General features: G+C 42.1%; 1 protein-coding gene across 3 annotated transcripts in view; it reads left to right on the forward strand.

Annotated features, from left to right (window-relative positions):
* Window positions 1-26,381, forward strand: part of KLHL1 (kelch like family member 1) — a 260,108-nt gene that overhangs the window by 142,426 nt on the left and 91,301 nt on the right. For all 3 annotated transcript variants that reach the window (XM_077344008.1, XM_077344007.1, XM_077344006.1), the window contains exon 6: window positions 16,794-16,980. In XM_077344008.1, coding sequence (XP_077200123.1) covers window positions 16,794-16,980 — 187 coding nt within the window. The remainder of the gene's footprint in view (window positions 1-16,793; window positions 16,981-26,381) is intronic.

The following is a 26,381-nucleotide window of genomic DNA, read 5'->3' on the forward strand; positions in this document are numbered from 1 at the left end:
ACTTCTGTCACATGTCATTAACTAGAGACCTTGGACTACAGAATCCCTCTTGTGAATTTTACATTTTCAAGCTGCAGCACACATTTTAATATGTAAATTAGTACCATCATGCAGTGGCCCTCAATTGTGTGGGTTTTTTCTTTTGTTGAGGCAGGAAACACCTCTCGTGGGGGGGGGGGGAGGGAAACAGCAAAGCATACTATCCAAACATGTCAGAAAAAACAGTCCCTCCAGAGAAATTAGAGCTGTTGTGTTCCAGAGCATTCTGTAAGTATGCAGTTATTAGTTACCTATGTGGATGAAGCACTCACAGCACTTTGAGGTTTAAAAGAGAAAAATCTTTACTGGAAAGATTATTTACAAATATATCATGTTCATCTGCTTATCCTTACTGAAACAGGGTAAAATAGCTTAAAGAGTGGTTACAAAAGGAACACATTGCAAGCCTCTATGGCTGGGCTGCAGGCAGAACTATGTCCCACACATCAGCAGATGGAGAGACCAGAGAGCCTTAATGGTTGCTGCTCCTTGGTTCAGCAAAGAACATGAAACATCTCTTCCTGAAGAAAGAGGGAGTGGGTGGGAGCTCACCAACAAAAATAACCCCAGGGCATGTGCTCGGGGTGTTTCCACTGCAACCTCTCCAGTGACCACTTGATTTCACTAGTGAGCACGCAGGTACAGCTTAGCTACTTTAACAATTTAACAACAGGTCTTCAAGTCTGAGTTTATCAAATTACTTCCTGATTGCAATTCCAATAGCCCTGATCCAAAGGGGGAGGCAGCGACATGGTGAGCCAGATTCACCAAACATGCCCGAAAAAAGCAGGCCAAGCTTAGTTGGACTGACCACAACTTTTATTGTTGACAACTGAAAGGGCCTTGGTGCACCATGGGGCAATGAAGCTGGGTATTGGCCGACCTGCCTGCTGGCCAACGTGCAAACCACCCCTTCAGCCCATCTACTGGGAGGTGCTGGGGAGGTGGCAGCCTGCAGGATTCCACATGAGTGCAGGTCACTCTGCGGTTTCTCCTGCCGCCGGAAATAAAATAGTACCACCATGCAGTGAGTGTACCCTGCTATATTGGTGGCCTGGATTGATATTAATTATTGATGACTCTTCTTCCTTTGTTTACTAGAAGTCAGGAAACTCTTTTTACCCTGGCTGCGTTGAAACAAATGCATTTATGTATTTATAGTTCTTAGAATATTGTATCATCATTGGTGAGCAAGCCACTCATCACTAAGCTTATTAAATGCTAGCAAGAAAGCCCATTGCAACCAGGAATGCAATGGGCGCTAGGACCCAGGGGACACCGGCAGGCACAGATCTCTCTCTCGCAGCAGGAGCCATAGCAGGTAATCAGGGGTTGTTTGCGGTTTGGCAGGGCTCTCTGTGTCTCTGTGTGTCTCTCTCAGATGTCTGAGAGCAAAGTGGCTAGCATCCAGGGAAGGAGGGTGGGAGCTGGAAAGGGAGGGCCAATCAGGGTTCTCTGGCTGCATCCTGATTGGCCCTATTCCATCTCGGACAGCCAGGACACTCTCCACCCCCAGAGCTGTTTCACAAATATTAAGAGGAACAATGGATAAGGATATTTAAATATGGACTTGCAGCAATTGGCAATCCATTTCCTCAGACTGACAGACAGACAGACAGACAGATATCACACAAACACCCCAAAACCAAAATTTGAACACAACAAAACATTTGGAAGGCTGTTACTTGAAAGAACAACTGCAATAACAAACTGTAAAAAGCTTTGTCTGGCAGAGTGGCATCAAGGCCAATGAGACACGACTCGTGATGGCAGTTAATAAGGCTGCAGCTTTATTGAATGCCCTCCCAGATAGAGTTGGACCAGCATGAGAGGGGGAAGTGATCCTATTGGAGGGATCACCAGGCACCCACCTCATTTGGCTACCCCCCAGGGTCACTTGGTATTGAGCCCTTGTCCTCCCATCCGGGTTAGCCAAGCTCGAATACCTGCATTTTAATGAGATCCCCCACCTCAGGGAGGCCAGTGCACAAACAGGACTCACTGCCAATGGGTCCCTCTTGTGCCTCATACTGCAGCTGCAACATGGATTATATTGTTTAAAAGAAGCCAACAGTGAACTCTGAACATCAACAACATTTTTAAAACTTATAACCAAGGATGGGAGGTAGGGGTGCTACTCCGGTGGAGGCTCAGGTAGAGAGGGTGGGCTTGGCACATATGACGTCCTTTATAGGCACGTGCCAGCCCACCCCTCCCTCCTGCCACCATGTGTGCACCACTCCACACAGTGCGCATGCTGTCCTGTGTTGCCTCTCATCCCATCTCCCAGGCAACCCCCCCACTGTGGCAAATGGTGGCCCCAGTGAGTCACAGCTACACAATGTTCCAAATAGTGTTGTATCTCAGAGGTCCCCAGGGTAGTGCTTGCGGGTGCTATAGGGCCCACCAATACCTTTCCTGGTATGTTCCAAGTGTTTTGTAGAAATGGATGTGGCCATGTGGCGTTTTAGACTAGCAGGGAAACAGTTTCTTCTTCTTCTTCTTCTTCTTCTTCTTCTTCTTCTTCTTCTTCTTCTTCTTCTTCTTCTTCTTCTTCTTCTTCTTCTTCTTCTTCTTCTTCTTCTCCTTCTACTTCTTCCTAGTGCTAGTGCTAGTGCTAGTGCTATTACTATTATTATTTTGATTTATTTCCCGCCACTGTCAGAGGGCCATCTCATGGCAGGTTACAAAGATAAAAACCTAAAACTCCACATAAAAGAAATACTAAAAGAGAAATATTAACCCCCACACTATCATGCCAGCGAAAATTTAAAAAGAAAACAGCCATGGAAGATCTAATTGGATGAGCACAAGGATCTTTACTGTGTGAATGAAGTTAAGCTGTGTTTAAGCATGTGTGCTTGGATGTGTGCTCGGATGGACTAGGGTGTAGCCTGCACACAACTTTTTACCCACTCCTAGATCGACTAAATCCCTGAAGTCTACACTGAATTCAATTTGCATTTTGATTTTGAGCACTTTAAATTTTCCCTTTGCAACAAGTATGATTGATTCATCATAACCCTACCTTCCCCCTGCGATATCCTGGCATGGATATAAGCCTCAATATTTCAGAAACTGCCATGAGTAAATGTGCAGTTCCCTGCTCTTTCTGAATTAACTCTGCCTGTGCCTTGTTCCTCCAATGCTGTAACAAAGAAGTCTTCCCTAATTGGCCAGGGTGTCAGTTCAAAGTCTTCTTGGTTCTCGGTTGCAGAGCTTGTCTTAAAGTGACTGCGCTCCAGAAGCCCTAACTTCTCTCAGCAGAGATTTGCCTCTTGGATTTTAACCCCCTCCTCTGCTGTCTCCAATCCTCTCCCCCCACTTCATTCAACAAAAGAAAAAGGCTCCTGCTGTGCTTGGCTCCCTGCCATTCTGAGCTACCACAATTGAGTGCAGAACAATTTATCTTTCAATGGGGGGGGGGGGGGTAGAGGAAGACCTAAGTTCAAATTGATCTGAATTCAGCAGGATCCACAACAGAAAAAACGAAGTGCAGAATCAGCCTTGGTCTGTCTTTCTGTGTGCCTGTCTGTCTATTGATTGATCTCTCCTCTCCCCACCACAGACACCTTGTGAGGAAAGTGAAGCTGAAAGCACTCTGAGAGAACTGTAGTTGGCCCAAGATTACCCAGCTGGCTATATGTAGAGAAGTTCCTTGATTGATTTAATAAAATAGTTCTTCATAAAATACAGGTTATGTAGGAGGAACATACAGCTAGGAAGAAAATAACTCAGAGGCTGGAGGATTTGGATGCTCAAGCCTTAGCTTCAACAATTTCAAGTCTATGCTCTCCATGGCACTGGGGTGCATTGCCAAAATACAAATGTATGGCCTCAGATTTACAAATATTAGATGATCCATTACTAAAAAGGCCTACCTTAAGTCATGATCTGACATCTTTCTCTCAAATGTAGTGAAAGGTCGATTTTTACAAATTCCCTCAGTGGAAAGATGGTGCTTTCATGGATACAGAATGCCAGATATTCTGGCCCACATGCTATTTGACTGAGTAAAATTCTCAAAATATCATCAGCGGCTCTCAGACTATTTCAAGAAATGTAAAATGGGTGTAAATGAGAAACTTGCTGTCAGCAAGGTGCTGAATTAGGAGAATTCAGCCTGTATTGGGAGGATAGCGACGTTTCTTTTAGAAGTTTCTAGATTAAAAACAAATTTGGGATATGAATCAACTAGTGACCAAATAATTTAGAAATGTAGTTGATTAAAAAGTTGGTACTCTGTATATCATTATCTCTGTATGTATATTCCACTGTTTTACTACTGAATCTAATAGTTATGCTAATAAAGGTATTCTGGTCTGATCATGTGGAGAAGTGGGAAATCCAGATTAGAGGCCACCTGTTTTAACCACTACACCAAGCTCTCTCTCTCTCTCTCTCTCTCTCTCTCTCTCTCTCTCTCTCTCTCTCTTTTGGGAAACACATCAATATTCGGGAAACATGGCAGTACCTATATCCTGATATTCTCTGTAATAGCTGAAAATATCTGGGGGTGAAGATTTTGAGGATGTAAACTTTTTGTCTGTTGATTTGTTTGTTTTACTTTTGGCAGGTTTCCCATGCAAGAAGATGGAGGAGAGGGGGTTGGTAGGCATCTTTCACAGACAAATGATATATATTTTTGTGGAGTTTGTCAGGGTTCTGCTGAAATACTGTGGTATGACATTGGTTCTATTCTCCCAGGATTCTGCTGGGAATCCTTGGTTAGAAATTGGGTCTGCTGAGCTAAACTCCCTTCCCTTGCTTCATTTGGTTTAGTTTGTATTCTCTAGTTTGAGATTGGACATGCTGGGCTTGTCACATTGGTTCTGCTGTTATTGAACTTGTTTCTGCTGGGTTTGTTGGTTCTGTTGGCATCAGGATGTTTTTAACCAGTCATTGCTTGCTCCTTTGTGTTTGTCTTTTCTTTACCCTGCAGAAAGCTTGGAATATTTACCACCACCCCCTCAGGAAACTATGGAGAATGGATGGGGATATCTCATTCAGGGGCCCATAAAATTGGGCCTCTTTTTCCAATGCATTTGAAATTTGGTGTAACTTTGTATGCTAATAAATGTATTCTGATCTGATCTTCCTGAAACAGCTACTCTACACACACACACACACACACACACACACACATACCAATCCTAAAACGATTTCCCATAGGAATAACAGAACTGACTATTTTGGGACTTCTAGGGCAGAAACTCAAATCTGAACACTGAATTTTTATTGGACATGTGAATAATTCAGAGTACTGATCCATTAGGCCCTCCTTTTAATCCAGATCTGAAAAATACCTGTTTTTCTTTTGTTTGTTTTTTGCTGGTGCACATCCCCAGCTGTGTTTATGAAAGAATATACTCTTAAATATGTTCATTTTTTAAAAGGGCATCCTGTTAAACAGAGCTTTTGTCTGACATGTTGCAGTATTGCTGTTAGAGTAATACATATCTTCACTTCCTGGCATTTTTGGTTGGCTCCACATCTTGTGGTAGCCATTTTGTTTCTGCGCTCAGTGCTCTGTGTCACAATTCCAAAGCTGCCCATAGGCTTAAAAATGTTGGCAAACTCATTTGTACCTTCAGAACACTTCAGAAAAAAAGAGATCTATGAGTTTCCTCCTATATTGTTGTAGCTTGACGTTATGCTTTTGTGTGAGAATACAGAAATTAAAATTATCCCACCATTATAAAATAACATGCTTTCATTTAACTATATCACTCTGCCCAAAATGGAATTACTTATCCCACTCCAGTTTCTTTTTTATTTGGTGCATTTGATCAGACTTTTATTAGCAGTCAATTTATGGTCCATTCAAGGTTTTTAATATGAGAAACATGCCCCAAAATCCTAAACTAGATGCATTAAAACTAAGATCTTAAAAGTTTGACTTGAAGGTAAGATTACTTATGTAAAATGTTATATTCTTAACAAGTTAAACCAGTTTAAAGCTTTTGATTGAAGAATCTCAGTTTTTAATTAAAACACATTAAGACAGGCATTGGGCATAATTATATTGGATTTATTTTACTGCTGGCAAACTAAATCAGAATATTGGTTAAGGTGAGACTGGATCAATTAGAATAGGGAATGTAATTTGCACTTCTAATGCTAGCCTGGTTGCTGTGCAAAGATTTGCTTATGTGGGCACTTAAACCTGTCCAGCAAACAAAATCATGAAGGAAAGAATACAGGCTCACGAAGGAAGGAAATGTTCCTCTTTATATTTTGAAATAAATGTTCAACATGTGAGGGCAGTTGAAAACCTCAAGTGATAGAAACAAGTACCTCCTAACTGGAGGAAATCAAAACCAAAACTTCACAGTGTTTAATTTGTGATTTTCACACAAGAAAATCTTCACATGACTGCTGTTATCCGCTAATAAACACATCTATTAGAGGTGTGCATTCTGATCTACATGAGCTGAAAATATCCTTGGAAAATACCTTGTCTTGGAGTATATTTTAGCATCCCAAACATATCCTGGTTTTCTTGGGAAATCTGGGTGGGGTGTGGGAATCCCGGAAAAAAATCCTAGGTATATTCAGAAATTACTGGGCAGATCCAAAAAGAGTGGAGAAGAAATAGCAGATTGCTCCTGCCTCTCAGTTGTTTGTTGGGCTTCTACTTTAAAGTGTAAAGAGATTGCAGAAGGGAACCTGAGGATCAGTTGTGCCAGGGGAGAAGACTGGATGAAAACAAAATACATGGAAGTTCATGGTGGTTCTTTGGTTCGCATGCATTGCTTTGCCAACCATGAAGTGGCCAAAATTTGTGCCCATCACTATAGCTTTGAAGCTGAAGGCAGCAGGAAGAAGAGAAAGACTCAGCATGAGATGGATGGGTGCAATCAAGAAAGGCAGGAGGTCTCAGCTCCCACAGCCCCAGCTTATCTTCTCAGGTCTGTGTGTGGCCAAGAGAGATATCTCCCAGCTTCACAGGATAGTTTTCAGCCCCTTGCAGAGTCTGCCATCAGCTTCTGCAGGTGTGAAGTTTAAAGCACCCATCAGCAGACGCTCTCAGGGTGCCTGGCCTTTAAGGATCGGGGAGGTCCTTCCCAGTCCCTTGTAGAGCCTGCAAATGTCTGCTAGCAGGAGGTTTTAACCAAAACAAAATTATTTAAACCTCCTGCTAGCAGAAGCTTTCCCACCACTTGGAAGTATGTCGTAGTCTCCAAAATGGTAGCTTGGAATAAACTCAGACTCATGGAGCTGGAAAAAAATCAGCATCTCCAAATTTACCAGATCCAAATGCCATACCGGTATCTGGATTCAGAAATATCAGGAAATACCAATATTTTCCAAGTTTAATATTCCTGAACTCAAAAAATGCTGAGGGTTTTTTTGTTTGTTTTAATGTGCACACTACTACTAGTGACACATCCTTACATGTAAGGATACATTACCATATAGTAATAGCACAAATGATCACATATTTGTTTATTAAAAGAAATTAAAATGTGGAAATGAAAATGTCATGTGCTAGGATGTGGGGCTCCACAAAAAGCTATTCTCTCCCCAGTGTTATTTAACATCTATATATGCCTCCTCGTCCAGCTGGACTGGAGTTTTGGCTTGGGTTGTCACCAATATGCAGATGACACACAGCTGTATTTGATGATAGATAACCATCCGTCTATGCCCCCAAATTCACTGGCCAGTCGACTGGAGGCCATGTTGGACTGGATCAAGTGGAATCAGCTGAACTTAAATCCAGGTGAGCTAATGCAACTCCTTAACAACTTTGGCCACCATCAAGAGCTTGGGTATGATCCTGGACTCCACTTTATCCATGGAGGCCCAGTTCAGAAGTGTTGCCTGCCAGACATTTTACCACCTCCACGAGGCATGGCAGCTAGCACCCTACCAGTCAACATCTCACCTAGCCACTGTGATCCACCACCAGATTAGACTTATACAACTTGCTCTCTGCAGGGCTGCCATTGAAGCTCTACAGAAGCTTCAATTGGTCCAGAATCTGGTTGTGCAGGTCCTTATCAGGACCCAACAGAGAGCACACATTTGACTAGTGCTCTCTCAGTGGCACTGGCTCCAGACTGAGGACCAAATCAGATTCAAGATTTCGATTCTCAACTTTAAAGCCCTAAGTGGTCTGGGACCTTTGCACCTATGAAACTGTCTCCTTCAAAGGAAGTTAAGGTTCTGTGAGCAAAAGCTGCTCAAGATCCTCAGCTCCAAAGAAATTCAACTGGCCTCAACGTGGGCCAGGGCCTTCTTAGCCCTGGCCCCATCTTGGTGGAATGCTCCATCTGGAGACAATCAGGCCCTGTGGGATCTGGAACAGTTCTGTAGGGCCAGTAAAACAGAGCTGTTCCAGCACTCTTGAGACCTCAAACAGCACCAAAATTCTGCCCACTTTTCCAAAACATCCATTTAATTACCCCCTATTGATCATGAAACAGTTTATATATACCCTTTCACTAGGGAGGAGTTGGCATTTTAGAATTTTTTTAAAAAGAATAATATTTTAGGAGTTTAATATTAAATACTGTTAATTTATTGTTATTGTATCATGTTTACAATTGTTATCTGCCCTGAGTCTTCAAGGAACAATGGGATATTATTATTGTTGTTGCTGTTATGGTTGTGGTTGTTGATATTTCTCAGGAACTCTGTGTATAGAAAGGCTGAATATAAACATTTAAATAAATAATTAGAATCAATAAATGTTTATTCTGTTGATGATGAGCAATGGGAGAGGCATCATCGTGGTTGGAATGGAATCATTTCCTGTTGGATAGAAAAAATCAGAGAGGTGAAATATTTCGGTGGTGCTCTGCTCACTAACATGTGGATGCTCCACTGTGATTCTGCATGCAGTTCACACAAGATCAAGTTTCCTGTGTTTTTAGAAACTGGCCCCTTTGTGGCTTAGTCCCTTCCAGGCCAAGAGAAGCCAGTGGTGACCTGTGCAGGCGAAATGCCCCAAGACCTAAGTAATTATTTTCTACCCAGGCTTCATTAGATGGGGGTAGCACCACACAGATCGTTGGATTGCTGGTTCTGTTCTCAACCACACAGTAGCAGCTTCTTTGACATGTTGAACATGTCTGCAGCAACATCAGGGTCGTTGAGTTCTGTGAGACTTACTTTGCGGTAAGGGTCTGTAGTAATGCAGTCAGCATGGATTTCAGGATGTCATCTGCATGCCACTGCATGTTTGATAAGTAGATTTACTTTTGAGCTTGAAAGGCAGACAATAAATCATACAGCATTAAGAGTTTGCTTCTGTGCTCTGATACGCATGCTGTGAAGCATGTAGAACCACACTGTTTCACTGTACACTCTCTGTCTCCATGCATGGAAGCCATAGAATCAGAGAGTGAAGGGGCCATACAGGCCATCTAGTTCAACCCCCTGTTCAATGCAGGATCAGCCTAAAGCATCAAGGATAAGTATCTGCTCAGCTGCTGCTTAAAGACCGCCAGTGAAGGGAAGCTCGCTACCTGCTTAGGCAGTTGATTCCACTACTGAACTACTTTGTGAATTTTTTCCCCCTATTAGCTAGCTGATATTGTTATACACATAGTTTAAACCCCAGTGGATTCTATCCTCAGCTGCCAACAGGAACCTTTCCCTGCTTTCCTCTGAGTGGCAACCTTTCAAATCCTTCGAGCAATCATATCCCCCCTCAATCTCCTCTTCTCCAGGCTGAACATTCCCTCGTCCCTCAACCAGAGCTGTTGGCATGGAGTGAATAAGTCTCACACTTGGTTGGTTTTATTTCTTAGGGTGGGGAATAGTCAAATGGGACCACTGTTGTACCCATGTGTCCTTTCCTTGTGTCAAACCGTAGTTGGAGGAAGGAAGGGGATTTCACTCTGCTTACAGAAGCAAGCGGATCATTCCATCTCTGCGCTGTGTATCTCGTATAGAACAGATCAACCCACAACAAAATCTACAGGAGGAAATATCCTTCCAAAATGCTACCTCACCATTCCCCTTATGTGTGTATAAAGTGTTGTCAAGTACAAAGGACTCATTGTAGTTCCAGCAGCTGGCTTCCAAGGCAAGTGAGAAACTGAGGTGGTCTGCAATGGCCTTGGTGGTCTCCCTCCCATGTACCACCTCTATGTAGCTTCCAAGATTTGAGAAGATCAGGCTATACCATACTGTCCTACCTCCCATCATTATCAGGTAGGGTTCATTTGGTGCACATTATACCAAATGAACCCTACCTGAATTCGATGTCCTCAATGTACCTCAATTAGCATTTTAAAATACCCTTTTCCTTTCCGAACGCTTTACAACATTGCACGTAACATTGCACTTCTTAGCGAGTTTAGACTGTGCATTTCTGATATTTTTTTCCAATATAGTAGTATGCAGTTATCAGCATTATGTTGGGAAAAATATTTTGTTAGGCAGCGTAAGAACAAAATCTAATCATGAGATCATCTCCTTATACCTCGGGTTAGATGGGCTTTGCTTGAGTTGTCTTCCTTATATTGCTGGAGATCGGTATCGATTAGATTAGTGAAACTCATGAGATTAGGATGGAAGCATTGCTATCTGAAGCAGAGTTACAATGTTCTCAGCATATTGACTCCAGTAGACATTCTAGGTAGGTTGGTGTAGTGGTTAAAAGTGGCAGCCTCTAAGCTGAAGACCCGGGTTTGATTCCCCATTCTGCACATGAAGCCAACCGGGTGACCTTGGGCTCATCACAGCCCTGATTGTGCTGTTCTGAGCAGTCCTGTCAGAGCTCTCTCTGCCTCCCCTACCTTACAGGGTTGTTGTGGAGAGAGGAAGGGAAGCTGACTGTAAGCTGCTTTGAGTCTCCTTCAGGCAGTGAAAAGCAAGGAATAAAAAAACCCTCTTCAAAGCAGGTCTAATCAGAATCCAACTCAGAAGTACATCCCTGGCTATCTCTGCACTTTTAGAAAGTTGTAAATCTTAGGATTTCACCATAAATCAATGCAACTAATTCAGAGTTCACTAGAACTACTGATCTCCCAGTATTCTATTAATTCTATTCTCTTAGTATTCTATTAATTCCAGCCCTGAAATTATTTTTAAAGGCACTTCTGCATTGCTATGTGGTAATGCCATAATACAGATGCATCTTTAACACTTTGCTCTATTATATAATTGTGAAAAGCCCTCCTGGACGGAGACTGTCCGGGCCCTGTTCGACCTTGTCCAGGCCCTGCATACATCCAGATTGGCCCGGCCCCACTGGTACCCCCCACCAACAGCCCAACCAGCCTAATCAGGCTGCATCTTCTGCCCTATCAGGCTGTGCTCCTGCCCCTAACTGTCACGTCCAACAACTCTGCTCACTTTGCCTCAGATCACTGATGGAGCTGGCAGGTGGCTGATGGGTGTTCTCCCTCCACCCTACCTTCAGGCCTGCTGTGAAGGAAGCCTCTGACAGCCCCTGACTGAGGGGAGTGAGGCATTTCTGACAGAGTCTGTTCCTTTGGGGGGGGGGGCTTCAAAATGGTACAATGCCTCAGATTCCAGCCTCCAAAGTAGCCATTCTTGCCTGCAGAGCTAATCATTAAAATTATAACCTAGAGATGAGCAGCAATCTAGAGACAATGGTAGAAGCTGGCAGACAAAGGTTGGGGTAGACTGGTGCGGCTGTGTCCCTCCTGGGCTTTGGGCTTTGGCCAGCCCTTATCATCAACTGTTTGTATTTTGGGGCGCAGACAGTCAGGCATACATCCCCCTCCCCAAGGACTTGCGAGGTTGTGTGTTCCAAACAGGATTTTGATTTGTGGTAGAAAATGTGGTAGGCCAAATTAGTTGTTGGTTGGAAGAAATTATACAAGGACTCCCAACCAGGGATCCCTAGAACCCTGGGGCTGGAAATGTCCCAAGGAGTTCCCTGAACTTGCCCCTATAACCTGCTTTAATGGATTCATCCCCAAGATATTTCTGGCATTGCCATGAAAGCAGGGAATCAGCCACTTCCATTGATGGGGTAGTGTTTCTGTGTGGTTACCATTCCTAGGAAAAGGGGTGGAGCCTAGATTTTTGTCTCAAACCACCTCCTTTTTCTCCCTATCTCAGTCCTCCTCCAGCTTGGCAGGGAGGTGTGACCAGCTGACATCCTTTCCGGTTCAGTTCTGGGACTCCTTGAAGCCTGAAAAATGGTCAAAAAGTTGAAAAAGGCTGCCTTATTCTATGGGAACATAAAACTATAGAGCTGGAAGAGACCTCATAGATCATCTAGTTCAACTCTCAGCACAATGAAGGAAATTCACAATTACCTTCAGTGACCCCAGAGGAAAACACAAATAAAAAAATCTCCGAGATCCCTAGTTGATTTGCCTTTGAGAAAAATTCCTTCCTGACCACCAAACTGGTGATCACCATTACCTGGGGCATGTATGAAAGGCTGTGAGGCCTAAGCACTGACTTATCCCTTTCTGCCCTATAGTGAAACGATGTGAAATTTTTGTTATTTCTTCCAATTACTTTCCATTTGAAAAATGTTTTTATGCTTTCGGTATTTTGCAACAATCAAATAATGCATATTATAGCTGTTGTTAGACAGAATTCCCTTAATTTTTAATAATTTTCCCACATGCAAGATGTATTTTTCTTTTGTTAAGATAAATAAATAGTGTAGCTTAGATTTAACTTAGTAAAGAATGTTTTCTAGCTTCCAGATCATTAAACCCCAAATTCTCCACTGAGGACACAAAAATGGAGAAGAATGTTTTGTGGGAGGGGGAGAGTTGAAATAAATTGCTTAAATTAAGTGCTTAGTGATTTTTTAAAATTATTCTCTTGTGATCCTTCAATTACCAAACATAAGACCTGCCAAGAACAAATATATACAAAAATCATATTACAAAACTGATACAATTATTATGAGTGTGTTTTTGTGAACTTGTCTGGGAGTTGTGATTGTTCCCATTACTTTATTATTGCAAATTAGTGTGAATTGCAATACTAATTTCCAAAAGAAAGAACAACAACAACTTAAACAGGAAGGAAGCCTCAGGTAACTGTCTCTACAAAATGTCCTAAAAACAAGGTTTGCTTCAATATGATAATCATAATACCACCTCCAGTTTGGGTAGCCAGCAGAGGGCGTTTAGGAAAGGTGAACTTTTATTATTTGATTACATGATTTTATTATATGATTTTATTGGTGTAAACCACCACAAGCCTGTGTAGAAATTAAAATGATTAATACTGATAATAATATTGAAAAGAAGTCGAGTTCTGCTTCAGCTACCACATCCCCCTATGATGATGATCTTATCCGTTCAGTCGTGTCTTACCCTCTGCGATTCTATAGGAAAGTCTTCGCCATGCTCCCCTGTCTCTGACCTCTTCTTTTAGTTGGTTCATGGTCATCCCTGTATCGGCTTTGATCGTGTCAAGCCAGCGGATGCTTTGGCAACCACATTTCCTTTTGCCGCCGACCATGCCAAGCATTCCAAACATCCAGTAAAATTATCAATTTAGACATTGTCATATTGAAGGTGGTATACTCTGAACAAAGTCCTGTTTTATTCAGTAGGACTCCTCACAGGATAAATAATGAAAAAGTTGGTGGAAAACTTGTCATCATCTCTCTGCAATGAGAAATAGTCCTTTCCCTTATAACTTAACAGTTTACAAGCCATATGGCACATTTTATTAATGATTTATAACTGCATAGATTAATATGGCTAAGTCACATGTGCATTTTTTAAAATCTCACACAACAATAATATCTTTCATTTTTGTTGTTCTGAAATATTCTGTGGACAATCAGTCTAGGGAATGATCGATTGGTTCCCAAGTCAAATATAATAGGGACAGCTACAAAGTATATGGGACAATTGAGTCAATGATCCTTTACCATAAGGACAAAAGCATTCCTCTGGAGGGGTTCCTCCAATGTGGCCCATCATCTCAGCAGAAGGTTGTGCTTTGCTTCTAAGTAATAGGAAAAAGCAATGATATTTTGGAACTGTGAAATAAAAAATATGGCCTTTCAAAGATAAATGGAAGTAAAGAGGGGAGGATTTCCAGTAAACGTTGAGTTTTAGCATAGCCCAAACTTTTAAAGAAAATGGACTTTGTATAGTTAGCAAAAAAAAAAAAAAATTAAGTGGAACCACTGATTGGATATGTCAAACTTGGAATCAATTGGCCTAAGCCAAGCTCAGAATCAGGAATCAGCTGTGACTTGTTGCAGTAGAGATGGCAGAGCATAAGATTCAGGGAGTAATAATGAAAACTTGACACCATGGGAGGATGGGCATTCTAGTCACACCACCGCTGAGGATACACAGGGAGGAAGGGAAAGGATCTTATGGAAGAAAGTTTCCTCTAGCTTATCAAGAGAACCCAGAGGTCCATTGTTCCAGACTGGGGCTGCACAGAACAATTTAGGGAGAATGATGAGAGATATAAAGCCAAAAATGACTCTCATGGCAGACTTCCAATTCCCCCTTCATCCGGTTCTCAAGGACAAGGTCTCCTTGGGGGAGTTCCCCCCAAGGTGCATGGGGGGGAGGGGCATTTTGGACTTCAGTTGGTGGGGAAAGAAAGTCATGTTTTTCCTCCCAGCAGGATCCAAGCCAATTTCTGAACAGCCAGGTATGAACAATATGAGAGCCTATGAGATATGGCCATTGATAGACCCTGTGACCTGTATTTTGCTTGTTCATTGGAGAAAATGACTCCTAAGGCTGGAACTGTAAAATGAATAGCTGCTAACAATTCTCCCCTCCTCCTTACTTTGTAATAGCAAGCACAAGTTGCCCATATCCTGATGTCTATTGCATTGAGTATTTCTCTTCCCCACATTGTTAACTGTGGCTGCTAAGGGTTGCAGATGAACACCGTAATACTCCAATGCCAGAAAATGCTTATGTTGTTCAAGAGCCTTCGGGGGGAGGCGGGATATAAACACAACAACAACAACAACAACAACAACAACAACAACAACAACAACAACAACAACAACAACAACAACAACAACAACAATAATAATAATAATAATAATAATAATAATAGAGTGCAGGTAAGGGGATACATTCCCTTTGCCCTTATTGGCAAAATTGTCAAAGACATATCAGGATACATCTGTGTACCATTTATTCTCAAATAACATAATCACTTGACTCCCTCGAGGATATACAGGACAGAAAGGAAGTTTATGATCAATCAGGGCAACAGCTAATTGCATTTTTATTATTCCTTGTAACATGTTAGCAAGATGAAATACACAGGGGTAGGAGCCTAATATTTGCTTTGCTGACTTCTTAAGCCACTGTTGTATGCTAATGTGCAATATAATTTTTAACAATATCAGCAGCAGCCATAATTTGCCCAAGAAAGATAGTAAAAAAACAAATGAGTTATGCATTTTGCCTATCATCCGAAAAAGTATTTATAAACTTTTGTTGTGGTTGATTTTTTTTTAAACACCACCATATTTGAGAGTGGAAATTTGTTTCAGGATAGTTGTTAGAGGTGAAATTTGCTTTGGGATAACTGTTTGGGGCATGATGAAGAATTTCCACTGCAACCTCCTGCTTCAGGATGTCAGGCAGCTATTGTTATGCCATTACGATCCAAGAAATAACATATGGTATGTGAAATCAGTAGAGTTTTCAAAGGCAGGGCAGAATATAAATCCCATGACAAATAAATAAATAACATTTCTGCTCAGTTATTCTTTAGATACCCTGTAACTGGATGGCCCAGGGAATCCCAGTTTCAACAGATTTTGGAAGCTAAGGAGAGTCAGTCACAGTCAGTATTTAGATGGAGAATCTCCAAGGAAGTCCAGGTTCATTATGCAGAGCCAGGCAATGGTGAACCACCTCTGTCTTTTGATTGGAAACCCTACGACAGCCTTTCTCAATTTCTTTACCATTCAGAATCCCCTGAAATATTCTTCAGATTTTAAGAAACCCCCAAAGTGGTGCAAGCGTGCATAATATGGTTGAGAAGCATAGCTGTGTACATACTCCCCTCCCCACCCTCTTAAGTCCCTTCAGTGGCCCTTTTTGGGAAATGGTGAATGGGTTGACATGACCATAAATGTCCGTATCACTTGATAAATGTTTAACATTTTTTATTAAAATTTAAATTAATTAAGTTCCACCCATCCAGGAAACCCTTCCAGGGCCATTAAGAAACCAAAGGGTTTCACGAAACCCAGGTCGAGAATGCCTGCCCTATGGTGTCATCATAAGCTTGTGGCTGAATTGACAGCACTTTCAATCTATCCATCCATTAGATCAGGCGAATGCTGGCAGGGGCTCATGGGAATTGTAGTCCATGGACATCTGGAGGGCCGCAGTTTGACTACCTCTGCATTAGATGATTGTGACCTTTTGCTGTTCACCTCAATATACAAACAGCATGGTCGAGTTATGAAAAGGTTGGACCAGATCAAAGAGCTCAAAGTCCTATCCAGCCATGAATTTCACTACATGACCCAAGGCCAACCATAGATGTTTTCACCCACTGCTAGCAGTGTTAGAATCAAAGCACTGTTTACCACTTCAGTGGGACCCAACCCCAAAGCTGATTTGTTGGCCAAGTTCCAAGGAGATGCATTGGTCATGTCGCTTGAGTAATCTGGGTTGCTGATCCAGTTGATTTTCTTTCTTTCTGTTTCTTAGGGGTTCCTTATCCATATCATTCACCAGCCCGAGTTCTATTAACACGAGTAAAGCTTGGGGTGCAAAGGGCGGTCTGGGGATCAGGCTAGAAGGTTTGGAATATCATGACTAAATCGCAACTCGTATAATTTACAGATTTTAGCTGACCTAGAAAACCATGCACTTTTTAAAGATGACTTGGAATGTCAGAAGCTGATTCTGGAAGCCATGAAATATCATCTTTTGCCAGAACGACGAACTCTTATGCAAAGCCCAAGAACGAAGCCGAGGAAATCCACAGTTGGAACGCTGTATGCTGTCGGAGGGATGGACAACAACAAAGGTACCAGTTATTTTAAAAGGCCAGATCATTGACAGAGTACAGCTTCTAATTTTTCTCATGGTATTTAATATGTGAATGGCCCCATGAAGTGAACTCTCACCTACAGAGTGGTTGCTTTTGGGATAGAGAAGGAAATTTGGATAGACAAGGGGGTTGCTACAGTCCACATACTTTATGTACTTGTGTTAAAGTCACTTGAACTACATGGAAGGTGCATTTAGAGTCACAATACATGTCAACTCACCTAATAATTAAAGGTAAAGGTAAAGGTATCCCCTGTGCAAGCACCGAGTCATGTCTGACCCTTGGGGTGACGCCCTCTAGCGTGTTCTTGGCAGACTCAATACAGGGTGGTTTGCCATTTCCTTCCCCAGTCATTACCGTTTACCCTCCAGCAAGCTGGGTACTCATTTTACGAACCTCGGAAGGATGGAAGGCTGAGTCAACATTGAGCTGGCTGCTGGGATCGAACTCCCAGCCTCATGGTCAGAGCTTCAGACACCATGTTGTCTGCCTTACCACCCTGCGCCACAAGAGGCTCATAATTAGTGAACCACAAATGTTGGATCTGTAACAATTTGCATGAGACATCTTATTTTGCCCTGTATCCCCTCCCTGACTGTTGCTTCTTTCCTTACCCCTGAAGCCCCCTGCTTCCTTCTCACCCTGCCTTCTCCTCTCCATCCTGCCATCAGTGAAATTACTATTATCTGTTCCTCAACTTCAACTCTTCCTGCTCCCTGAAAGACTTCCTTCTGGAAAATGCCTCAGAGTCCATCCTCCAAAGCACCCATTGTCACCTGAGCAACAATAGTAGAGACAACGGTAGAGGCTTGCAGGCTGAGGTTGGGGTGGAGTGGCATGGGTGTGTCCTGCCTGAGCTATGGGCTGTGGCCAGCCCTTACCAGCAACAGTTTTTATCTTGGCGCAACCCAGAAAACATTGTAGAGAGGAGTTAAGGTTGCCTGATAGGTTCATGTTTTGGAATTCCACACTTCCTAGGTATGCTTGAACCTGACTTGAGTCAGGACTGTTGTACGCAGAGAGACTTCCTCTTAGGGTTGCCAGTTTCCAAGTGAGACACAAAACTCATACCAAACATGTTGCCCACTGCATTTCAACAAGCAGCATGCTTCACTACTCATTGTATCTGTAATTCTGGCCAGTTCTAATCCCCCAGCGTTTCCCTTCCTGTCTGCCTGCCTTTCTTAATCCTCCTTGCCTGTCCCTGGCTGCATTTTGTACATTTTTTTTTTAAATCTGAGGTCCGCTTGGCCAAGTTTGCTCCATGACTGTTCTGCTTTACATAAAGGTTATTATTAAGTCTGTGGGTTCAGTGAACACAAACTCCAATTCTTCACAACAGCTCTTTTTATTTAGCAACTCCAGCAACAAACTTCAAATACTGAACAGAGAAAAACACTGATACCTTTCATGCAGCCCGCTGCTGTCTCTGATTGACCCTAAACAGAGCAATCCAATTAGCCCTAAGCAGAGTGATATGGTTGGAACTTAACAGGTTCCTTTGATTGGTTAGTTCCTTGGCTGGCAGAAGCCCTCATTTGTATCAGCGGCCAAATGCCCACAGACATATAACAATTATTTCCTTGGATCTGTGATTACCCAAGGGTTATGTGACTCTAAGAGAACTATTCTCTGAGAACACCTCTATAAGTGTGACTAGCCCAAAGTCACCCAGCTGGCTGCATATTGAGGCATAGGGAATCAAACCTAGTACTCCAGATTATAATCCACTGCTCTTAACCACCACACCACAGTCTTAACCAACACACCACACTGGCTTTCTCTCCCCCCCCCCATGCTGAACACAAAATAAAACAACCATCTGTAGCCCTTTGGGTGCTGTAGGTCTCTTAGGTATCCCTTGTCAATGAAAATGTTGCCCTTCCCCATCAGTTTATTTTACTTTTGCTCTTGAATGAAAGGTCTTAAGTCGAAAGGCAGAGGGATAAATACGTTTTAGTAGTAGTCATAGATTGATCCAGTTAATTTGACCCCTATAGGTAATGCTTATACAAAAATTAAAATTCCATCTTATCCATTGTTCCTCTTAATATTTGTGAAACTGCCCTGGGGGTGGAGCAAGTCTGGGGTGTCTGAGTTGGAATAGGGCCAATCAAAGCTGGCCACACCCTGATTGGCCCGGCCCCTACGACTGCCATGCCATCCTGCACACACACACACACACACACCTGCCTGCCAGCCCAAGCACCTTGCCGCCGCTCCGCCGCTCCACCCAGTCGCTCACATTCTTATATATTCTTATATATATGGTTGTAGTGGGGAATAGATTATTATTTGCAAGAATGAAAAGTGCAGCAGAGACTTACTGCAGCCACTAGTTGACGCTGTGGAGGGCTGGCTGGAGGCAGACACGACTGCCCCGATGGCCCTTTTGTGGACACACTGCACGCACCCAGCACATGCAGCATCAATGGGGGCATGCGGGACCTGCAGTGCCTATAAATGTGCCATGTGTGCAGGTCCTTGCCTTTTCATCCCAGCACACCATGGAGCAACTTCCCTCCCACTCATCCTAGGCTTGTGTGAAAGCAGCCTTGTGGCTGTGTTTGAGGTGCATGTTTCATAGTTAATATTTTGTCACAGCTGCGGGTTTGCATGGGATGGAGCCTGTTGGCAGGGAACCTGGTGTGTGATCGGACTCCCCGGGGTTTTGGGGCTCCTTAAGAGATGGCATGTAAATGAGTGCCTGGAAGTCCAGGGGCTCATTTGCCAGGTGGCCTGGTTGTCAGCCAACTGAGGTTTGGCTCCCCCATATAGGTCACTTCCTTTAGCACTGGGCAAGGGGATCTGGATTCCCAGCAGGAAATTGTGTGGGTCCCCAGGGAGCCTCTGGACTCTATTGACTGCCAGGTCAGGCTCCCTCTCCCTTGCTGTGCCAACCCTCCCATGGGGAACTAATAAGCCCGTGGCCTTGTTTATACTCAACAATGGTGTGTTGTGTCTTATTCCAGCCCAAAATTCCCTCCTACGAGTCAACTTGTTCACACCATTAACCCTTATGGACATAAACAGTTACCCAACTCAAATAATAGTTATCTGTACTTTACTGTCCTTTAGATATTCTTGTTAATCTTATTCTGGTAGAGACGTAGAAGAATTTTGCTACCATATGGGAGATGTTTTGGTCTTTATCTCTTACCAAGAATTTAACTAAATATCACTGATATAAGAGGAGGACGAATACATTATCAGGAAAACTGTGTCTTCGGAAGACTATAAAATGTCCAACTTCTTAAAACGATGTTTAGTTTTGTTTGGTTGGTTCAGTTTTTCTGAAATCCCAAGAGGAGAAGAAAATCTGCCAAGTCAATTGTTATCAGGGACTAAGCTGCAAAATGATTATTTGGGGAGGAGGGGGGAGCGCACCGAGCCAAAGAGAGCTCTATAAATAATTGAGCAGTTTTATAGAACAAAAAAAGGGGGAATACTGATTGATCTCCCCTCAGGTCCCTCAGCCCTCCTCGCCGCTTTTGCAGAAGAAACAACAGAGGGGCAAAGCTCAGCTACAAACGCAAAAAGCAATAATGTCAGAGGGACTGTGATAGGAAAAAAGGTACACGTGACGGGGGGGGGGGGGGGGGGGGCTCCGGAAACCAAGCACTAGGTTATCTTGCTTTCAATGAATCATTGTTTTGGGCAAAGGGGGGTGGTGAGGGTGGAAAGAAATAAAACTTTAAAATAGCCCAGGCAAGAAATGTAACTATATATTGGTGATTAAAAACAAAAAAACTAATACTGGCATCAGACATCTTAGTAATTGAAAGAGATAACATTGATCTAGGTAACAGTCATTCAAGAGGTCCTATTAATCAGGTAATGAAATCTATAAACTGATGTAGTTGTGAGGGGGGGGGTTAAATGCCAGTTGGGTATCAATATGTTAGGGATGTAAATGCTTGGTGGGAAATGCTCGGGTTTTATTTGTGGAATTTAATGTGTAAGGGTTCGGCCTTAATTTCCAGGAAGAGGTATTGTTTCTCTACCTGTTCGTTCCAGCACTATCTTGAAAGGAATATCACAAGCTTTCTGAGGAAATCAACAGAATAATTGTTAAGGGGAAAGGGTTCAACCCACAAAAGGAAAGGCAAAATCCTTAGCCTCACAATGACCCTGTTAAGCTGAGTGCATATGACTGGCCAAGGTCACCCAATAGGTTTCCACAGTACAGGAGGATTCAAACCAAAACCTTACTATGACACTCAGTTTGGGATTATTTTGTATTAGTAGTAGTAGTAGAAGAAGAGTTGCCGCTTTTCTCTACTCAAAGGAGTCTCAAAACGGCTTACATTCACCTAACCTTTCCTCTCCCCACAACACACACCCTGTGAGGGAGGTGAGGCTGAGAGAGCCCTGATATTACTGCTCAGTCAGTGCTGTGGCAAGCCCAAGGTCACCCAGCTGGCGGCTTGCCAAATTAGAAGTCTGCACTCCTAACCACTACACCAAGCTGGCTACACAAAGTAGTAAAGTTCATCTGATGCCATGCCACACCTTATTTCATAGCACTGTTCATGTGAACACCTTGAAATGTTTATTTAATTCTTTTTAAACTAAGCTGTTGTAAATTGCCAGAAGCCTCATAGAGTGTCTATTGTGGGGAGAGGAAAAGGAAGGTGACTGTATACCACTCTGAGACTCCTTCAGGTAGAAAAAAGCGACATATAAGAACCAACTGGTCTTTTTTAGCAATATCAGGACTCTCTCAGCCTCACCTACCTCACAGGGTTCTGTTGTGGGGAGAGGAAAGGGAAGGTGACTGTAAGCTGCTTTGAGACTCCTTCGGGTAGAGAAAAGTGGCATATAAGAACCAACTCTTCTTCTTCTAATGAGAAAAATTGCCAGTTCCCCCCCCCCTGCTTTTTTGTTTGCCGCTGGTTGATCTCCACTCATTTGTCAGTTTCAGGCAGATGGTGCCTTTGAAATTGTAAGGAGAGATTCTTAAAACTGCTTTCATTTCCGGTAGCCATCGTAATTGATTTTCCAGCCCTCATCTTGCCTCAGCTCCTTGGTTCATCAAAGTCAGTATTGTCTATGTCTACTCAGACTGGCAGAAGTTCTCCAGGGCCTCAGACAGAGGACTTTCACATTACCTACTGCCAGATCCTTTTTTTTTTTGAATTGGAGATGACAGGGATTGAATCTGGGACCTTTTGCATTCCAAGCAGATACTCATCATCTAAGTGCCTCCTGACTACCCACCCCCCCCATCCAATTTTCTTAACAATCAATGTTTGTGGCATGTTTATATATATTGACATATGTAATGATTTATTTATTTGTCTGTTACAGCCCCTTTCTCATGACAAACAGATTTCTTTTCCATCTGCCACCATCTTAAAGATTAGCTTTCATTTATCATGTCTTAAGTATTTGGACTCAGAGTATCACAGTGGTAACCTGTATGCTGATAGAAATACGGTGTGCCTCTTGCCTAGCCTGGGCCCATTCTGCAAACAATGGTTAATGCACTTTCAATGCACTTTAGAAGTAAATTTTACTGTTCTGTACAGGAATACCCAGATGCAAAAGCACATTGAATGTGCATTATCCTGCATGTGCATAATGAGCCCTGGAAAGAACAAAGTTTGAGTCCAGTGGCATCTTTAAGACTGACAAAGTTTTCTTTCAAGGATAAGCTTTTGTGTGCATGCACACTTTGTCAGACACAAAGCACATGTAACTATTTTTATCTGAAGTGGTTCCAGCTAGTTTTAGTCTAGGTTTGTAATCCAAAAGAGCTATTTTAGGTGCACCCATGTTCAATAGAATTTGTCACTGTTTCTCATTGATTCTCAGAGTCCCCATCCCATGTCAAAAACTTCTGCTGAACATTGCTTCAGTAGCTTGCCATAGGGCATAATGATCATAGGGTAGGCACTACTCTTTGAGAATTGCAAAAGAAAGAACCCCTTGTTTGTGATTATATGGATCTTAGCCCATATTATTATTATTTATTTATTAATATATTTATTAAATTTCTAAATCAACCTCCCGAGACGGGCTCAGTGCAGTGTACATACAGAGATCGTAACAGCAATTACAACAATTACAACAACTATAAAAATTAATACAACAATTTAAAAACTATTGACAATTAAGCAGCTTCTGATTAACAGCATTGATTGTCTTTCCATCCAGTAAAGTGATCACTGCCAGTGGGCCTTCCAAGGGTGGGTGTCTCTTTTTGTGTCTTTTTTGTCAGAGGGAAGGATTTAGACTGTTAATGCATGACTGCTTTCTTGCACCAGAAATCATGCATTAGCAGCCTAAATGTGGCCGCCTTATTATATTTTGGAGCCAGCTTTGAGCCTTTGCAGCCAGTGTGAGTTCTGACTTGTTTTGGTTTCAGTAAATGAAGGCATTTAGCCAAAAAACAAGCTCTAACCTGTGGCTTTTTCCTATCATCATTATCTATAACTTTGATTGTTATATTCTTCATCCATTGTTGGTTACTATTCTGAAACTATTCGACAACAAAGTTGTTTGGGGGAAAAAAACTATCCTTGTTATGTCTGATTTGGAATAATTTTGCCCTAAGCAGGTCCTGCTGGGCTGTTTGATTCTAAAAAAAATGATGCCTGGGGGTAGATGTAGCTGAGAGGGGCCTCTTGATTTAGTGTCAGTTTATTAATGCAGTACTAGACCAGAAAGCAGATTACTGTGCAGATACAGTAAGTATACAAAAATCAAAATGAGAAAAGATTCCAAGCCATGGAAGTTGATACAAATGACAAGTTAAAATACAATGCAGCTAGTAATTAACATTCTCTTTGCTCCAGATTCACCAAGATATTTCTTATTTTGATCACTTTCTATGCAAATTTAGCCACAGCAGAGGTTAATTCAATATTTTTATCTGAAAACATGATTATAAACGTCTCAGAATGAAACCTGGTTTGGGGGAAAGATCATAAGTTCATACTGTTGGCATTCCAGTAATGCATGTTCTGAAGTTTCAATGCTCCCATCCTTACAGATACATAATCACATATGAATATATTAAAAAAAAAATAAGCCTTCCGTAAAAGCAGATGGAAGCATATTATAGCATATTAATGTCACCCAGATAACTCTTTGAGTCCCCGCTGGTGGGTGCGGGAAGTGGCATTTAAATGAAGTAAATATGAACTTTTCTGTATTCTTATTTTCCTCACTTGTGAGTTCTTATTACTCTGGGAAGTGCCCCCCTCCCTCGTGTTTCACACATTTTTCCTCCCCGTAATGGTTGATTTGATATTGTACCACTCTATGTCTGGCATTCCTGCCTGCAGGTATAAACAGCAGATTTTTACACCAGAAATAACTCCATGTAATATTCAATTGACCACTAGTGGGAGAGAAATGTAAGTGGAAAACTGGAGGGCAAGGGGGAGACACTGAAGGCAGTACAAGCAAGGGAACACACAAGCAAGGGAAATGGGAATATAGAAAAACCACACAAAACCAGCTTTATTACATTATCTTCCTGAACTGAAAGGAGCATGTCTGTCTATGGCCTTCCAACAGCAGCCAGAATGAATTTTGCTAATGTTTGGAAGAATAAGAATTCACCCAATCTGAATACCTTGGGTAACAGAGTTAAAGACATTAAAGTTAAACATTCTATCAGAAGAACAAAAATGTAGAGAGATTTGAGAGAATCTGGGGACCTACTGTGTTAAGAAGGGAGAAGGTGTTAAATGCACTAGATTTTGATGATAGATATGTATCTAATTGGGATTGGGATTGTTCTTAAATATGTTCTAAACCATTGTTTTATTTTTGTAAATTTTATAAACTTAATAAAAATAAAAAAGAGAGAATGTGGAAAACCTCCAGATTTTGCCTGCTTTAATGTGTGTTCAACATGTCTAATACAAAATGTCGTTGAACATCCATATGCATAATTAATCATGTTTAATTTTTAATGCACTTTAATTTCTGAAAGACTCATTCTTTTTTTCTGAGCTTCCACTTTGTCATTTAGACATGAGAGCCATCTGTCACTTCAACTGACTATTGATTTAGAATAATAGAACCATAGAATCATAGAATCATAGAGTTTTCACAACATTTGAAGAGATCTTAGTATAGGTGTGGCATGACCCAGTGAGAAGCCACAGGGAAGGGTCATGGCTGAGTGGTAGAGCTTCTGTTTGGCATGCTGAAGGTCCCAGGTTCAACCCCCAGCATCTCCAGTTGAAAGGGCCAGGTAGAAAGATATATGAAAGAATTCAACATGAGCCTCTGGAGATCCATTTCCAGTCTGAATAGACAGTACTGACCTTGATGGACCGATGGCCCACTGTAAACAGCACTACATTTAAACCCAGTACAACAATTACAATAAACTAATAAATGTATCTTCTTTAAACAACTGATAACCAACCAGTTATACAGATGTAACCTTCAATAATTACACAAAATAAGGTTCTTTTTCTTATTAAAGAAACCTAAGCCCCAGATGAGTCTTCTGAATACAATACTACATCTTTTCCCAGCATTTCACCGTCCGCTTCTTCAAGGGTTAATGTGGGAGGAGTGCCAAACACTCTCCAAAGGGTCTTAGGAATAAATTCAGTTGAAAAATAAATCTCAAATAACAAATACATTCAGTTAATTATTTTTATTTTATTTGATGTATTTTATTTATTTCATCATATTTGTAGGCCACTGCTCCCAGCCAGCTGGCTCATGCTGGTTAACAGCAAATCCAAAATGCAATAGTGACACTACTACCAAAAGAATAAAACAGTAAAACAACATAACTCCCCCTCCCCATGCATACTGTTCCTATGGCTGTCCACACACCAGAATAAGAAGATGCTACCCAGATGGGGAACAGTGGAGGAGGGGACCAAGATATCCCCTTAGCCTGACCTCAACCAAAGGCCTGGCAGAAGAGCTCTATCTTACAGGCCCTGCACAACTGCATTAGCTCTTGCAGGGCCCATAGCTCTTCTGGGAGCTCATTCCACCAGGCCTGGGCCAGGGCCAAAAAGACCCTGGCTCTGGTTGAGGCCACACGAACCTTACATTGGCCAGGGATCACCAACCTGTTAGTATTTGCAGAGCGGAATGCCCTTCAAGAGGCATAAGGAATAAGATGGTCCCGCAGATACCATCTGGAATTGATACCATCTGCAATTGAATCAATAATTTCTTTGTAAATGTAGTTTACACATAGAAGACGCTCACTCATACTCTTATCCATGTATGTTCTTAGAAAAATTCTCACACTTACACAACTTTGGTTTTCTGGAGGTGGACATTTCCTTTTGGGCCTGCAGTAGTATGGATGGAGGGCTTTAGAAGGGGGAGATATGGCTTCTTGCTCAGGGGGTGGGGGGAGCAATCTTTGTTTATGCACAATGATG

Source organism: Paroedura picta, chromosome 6, assembly GCF_049243985.1.
Source record: "Paroedura picta isolate Pp20150507F chromosome 6, Ppicta_v3.0, whole genome shotgun sequence".
Classification (NCBI taxonomy): Eukaryota; Metazoa; Chordata; class Lepidosauria; order Squamata; family Gekkonidae; genus Paroedura; species Paroedura picta.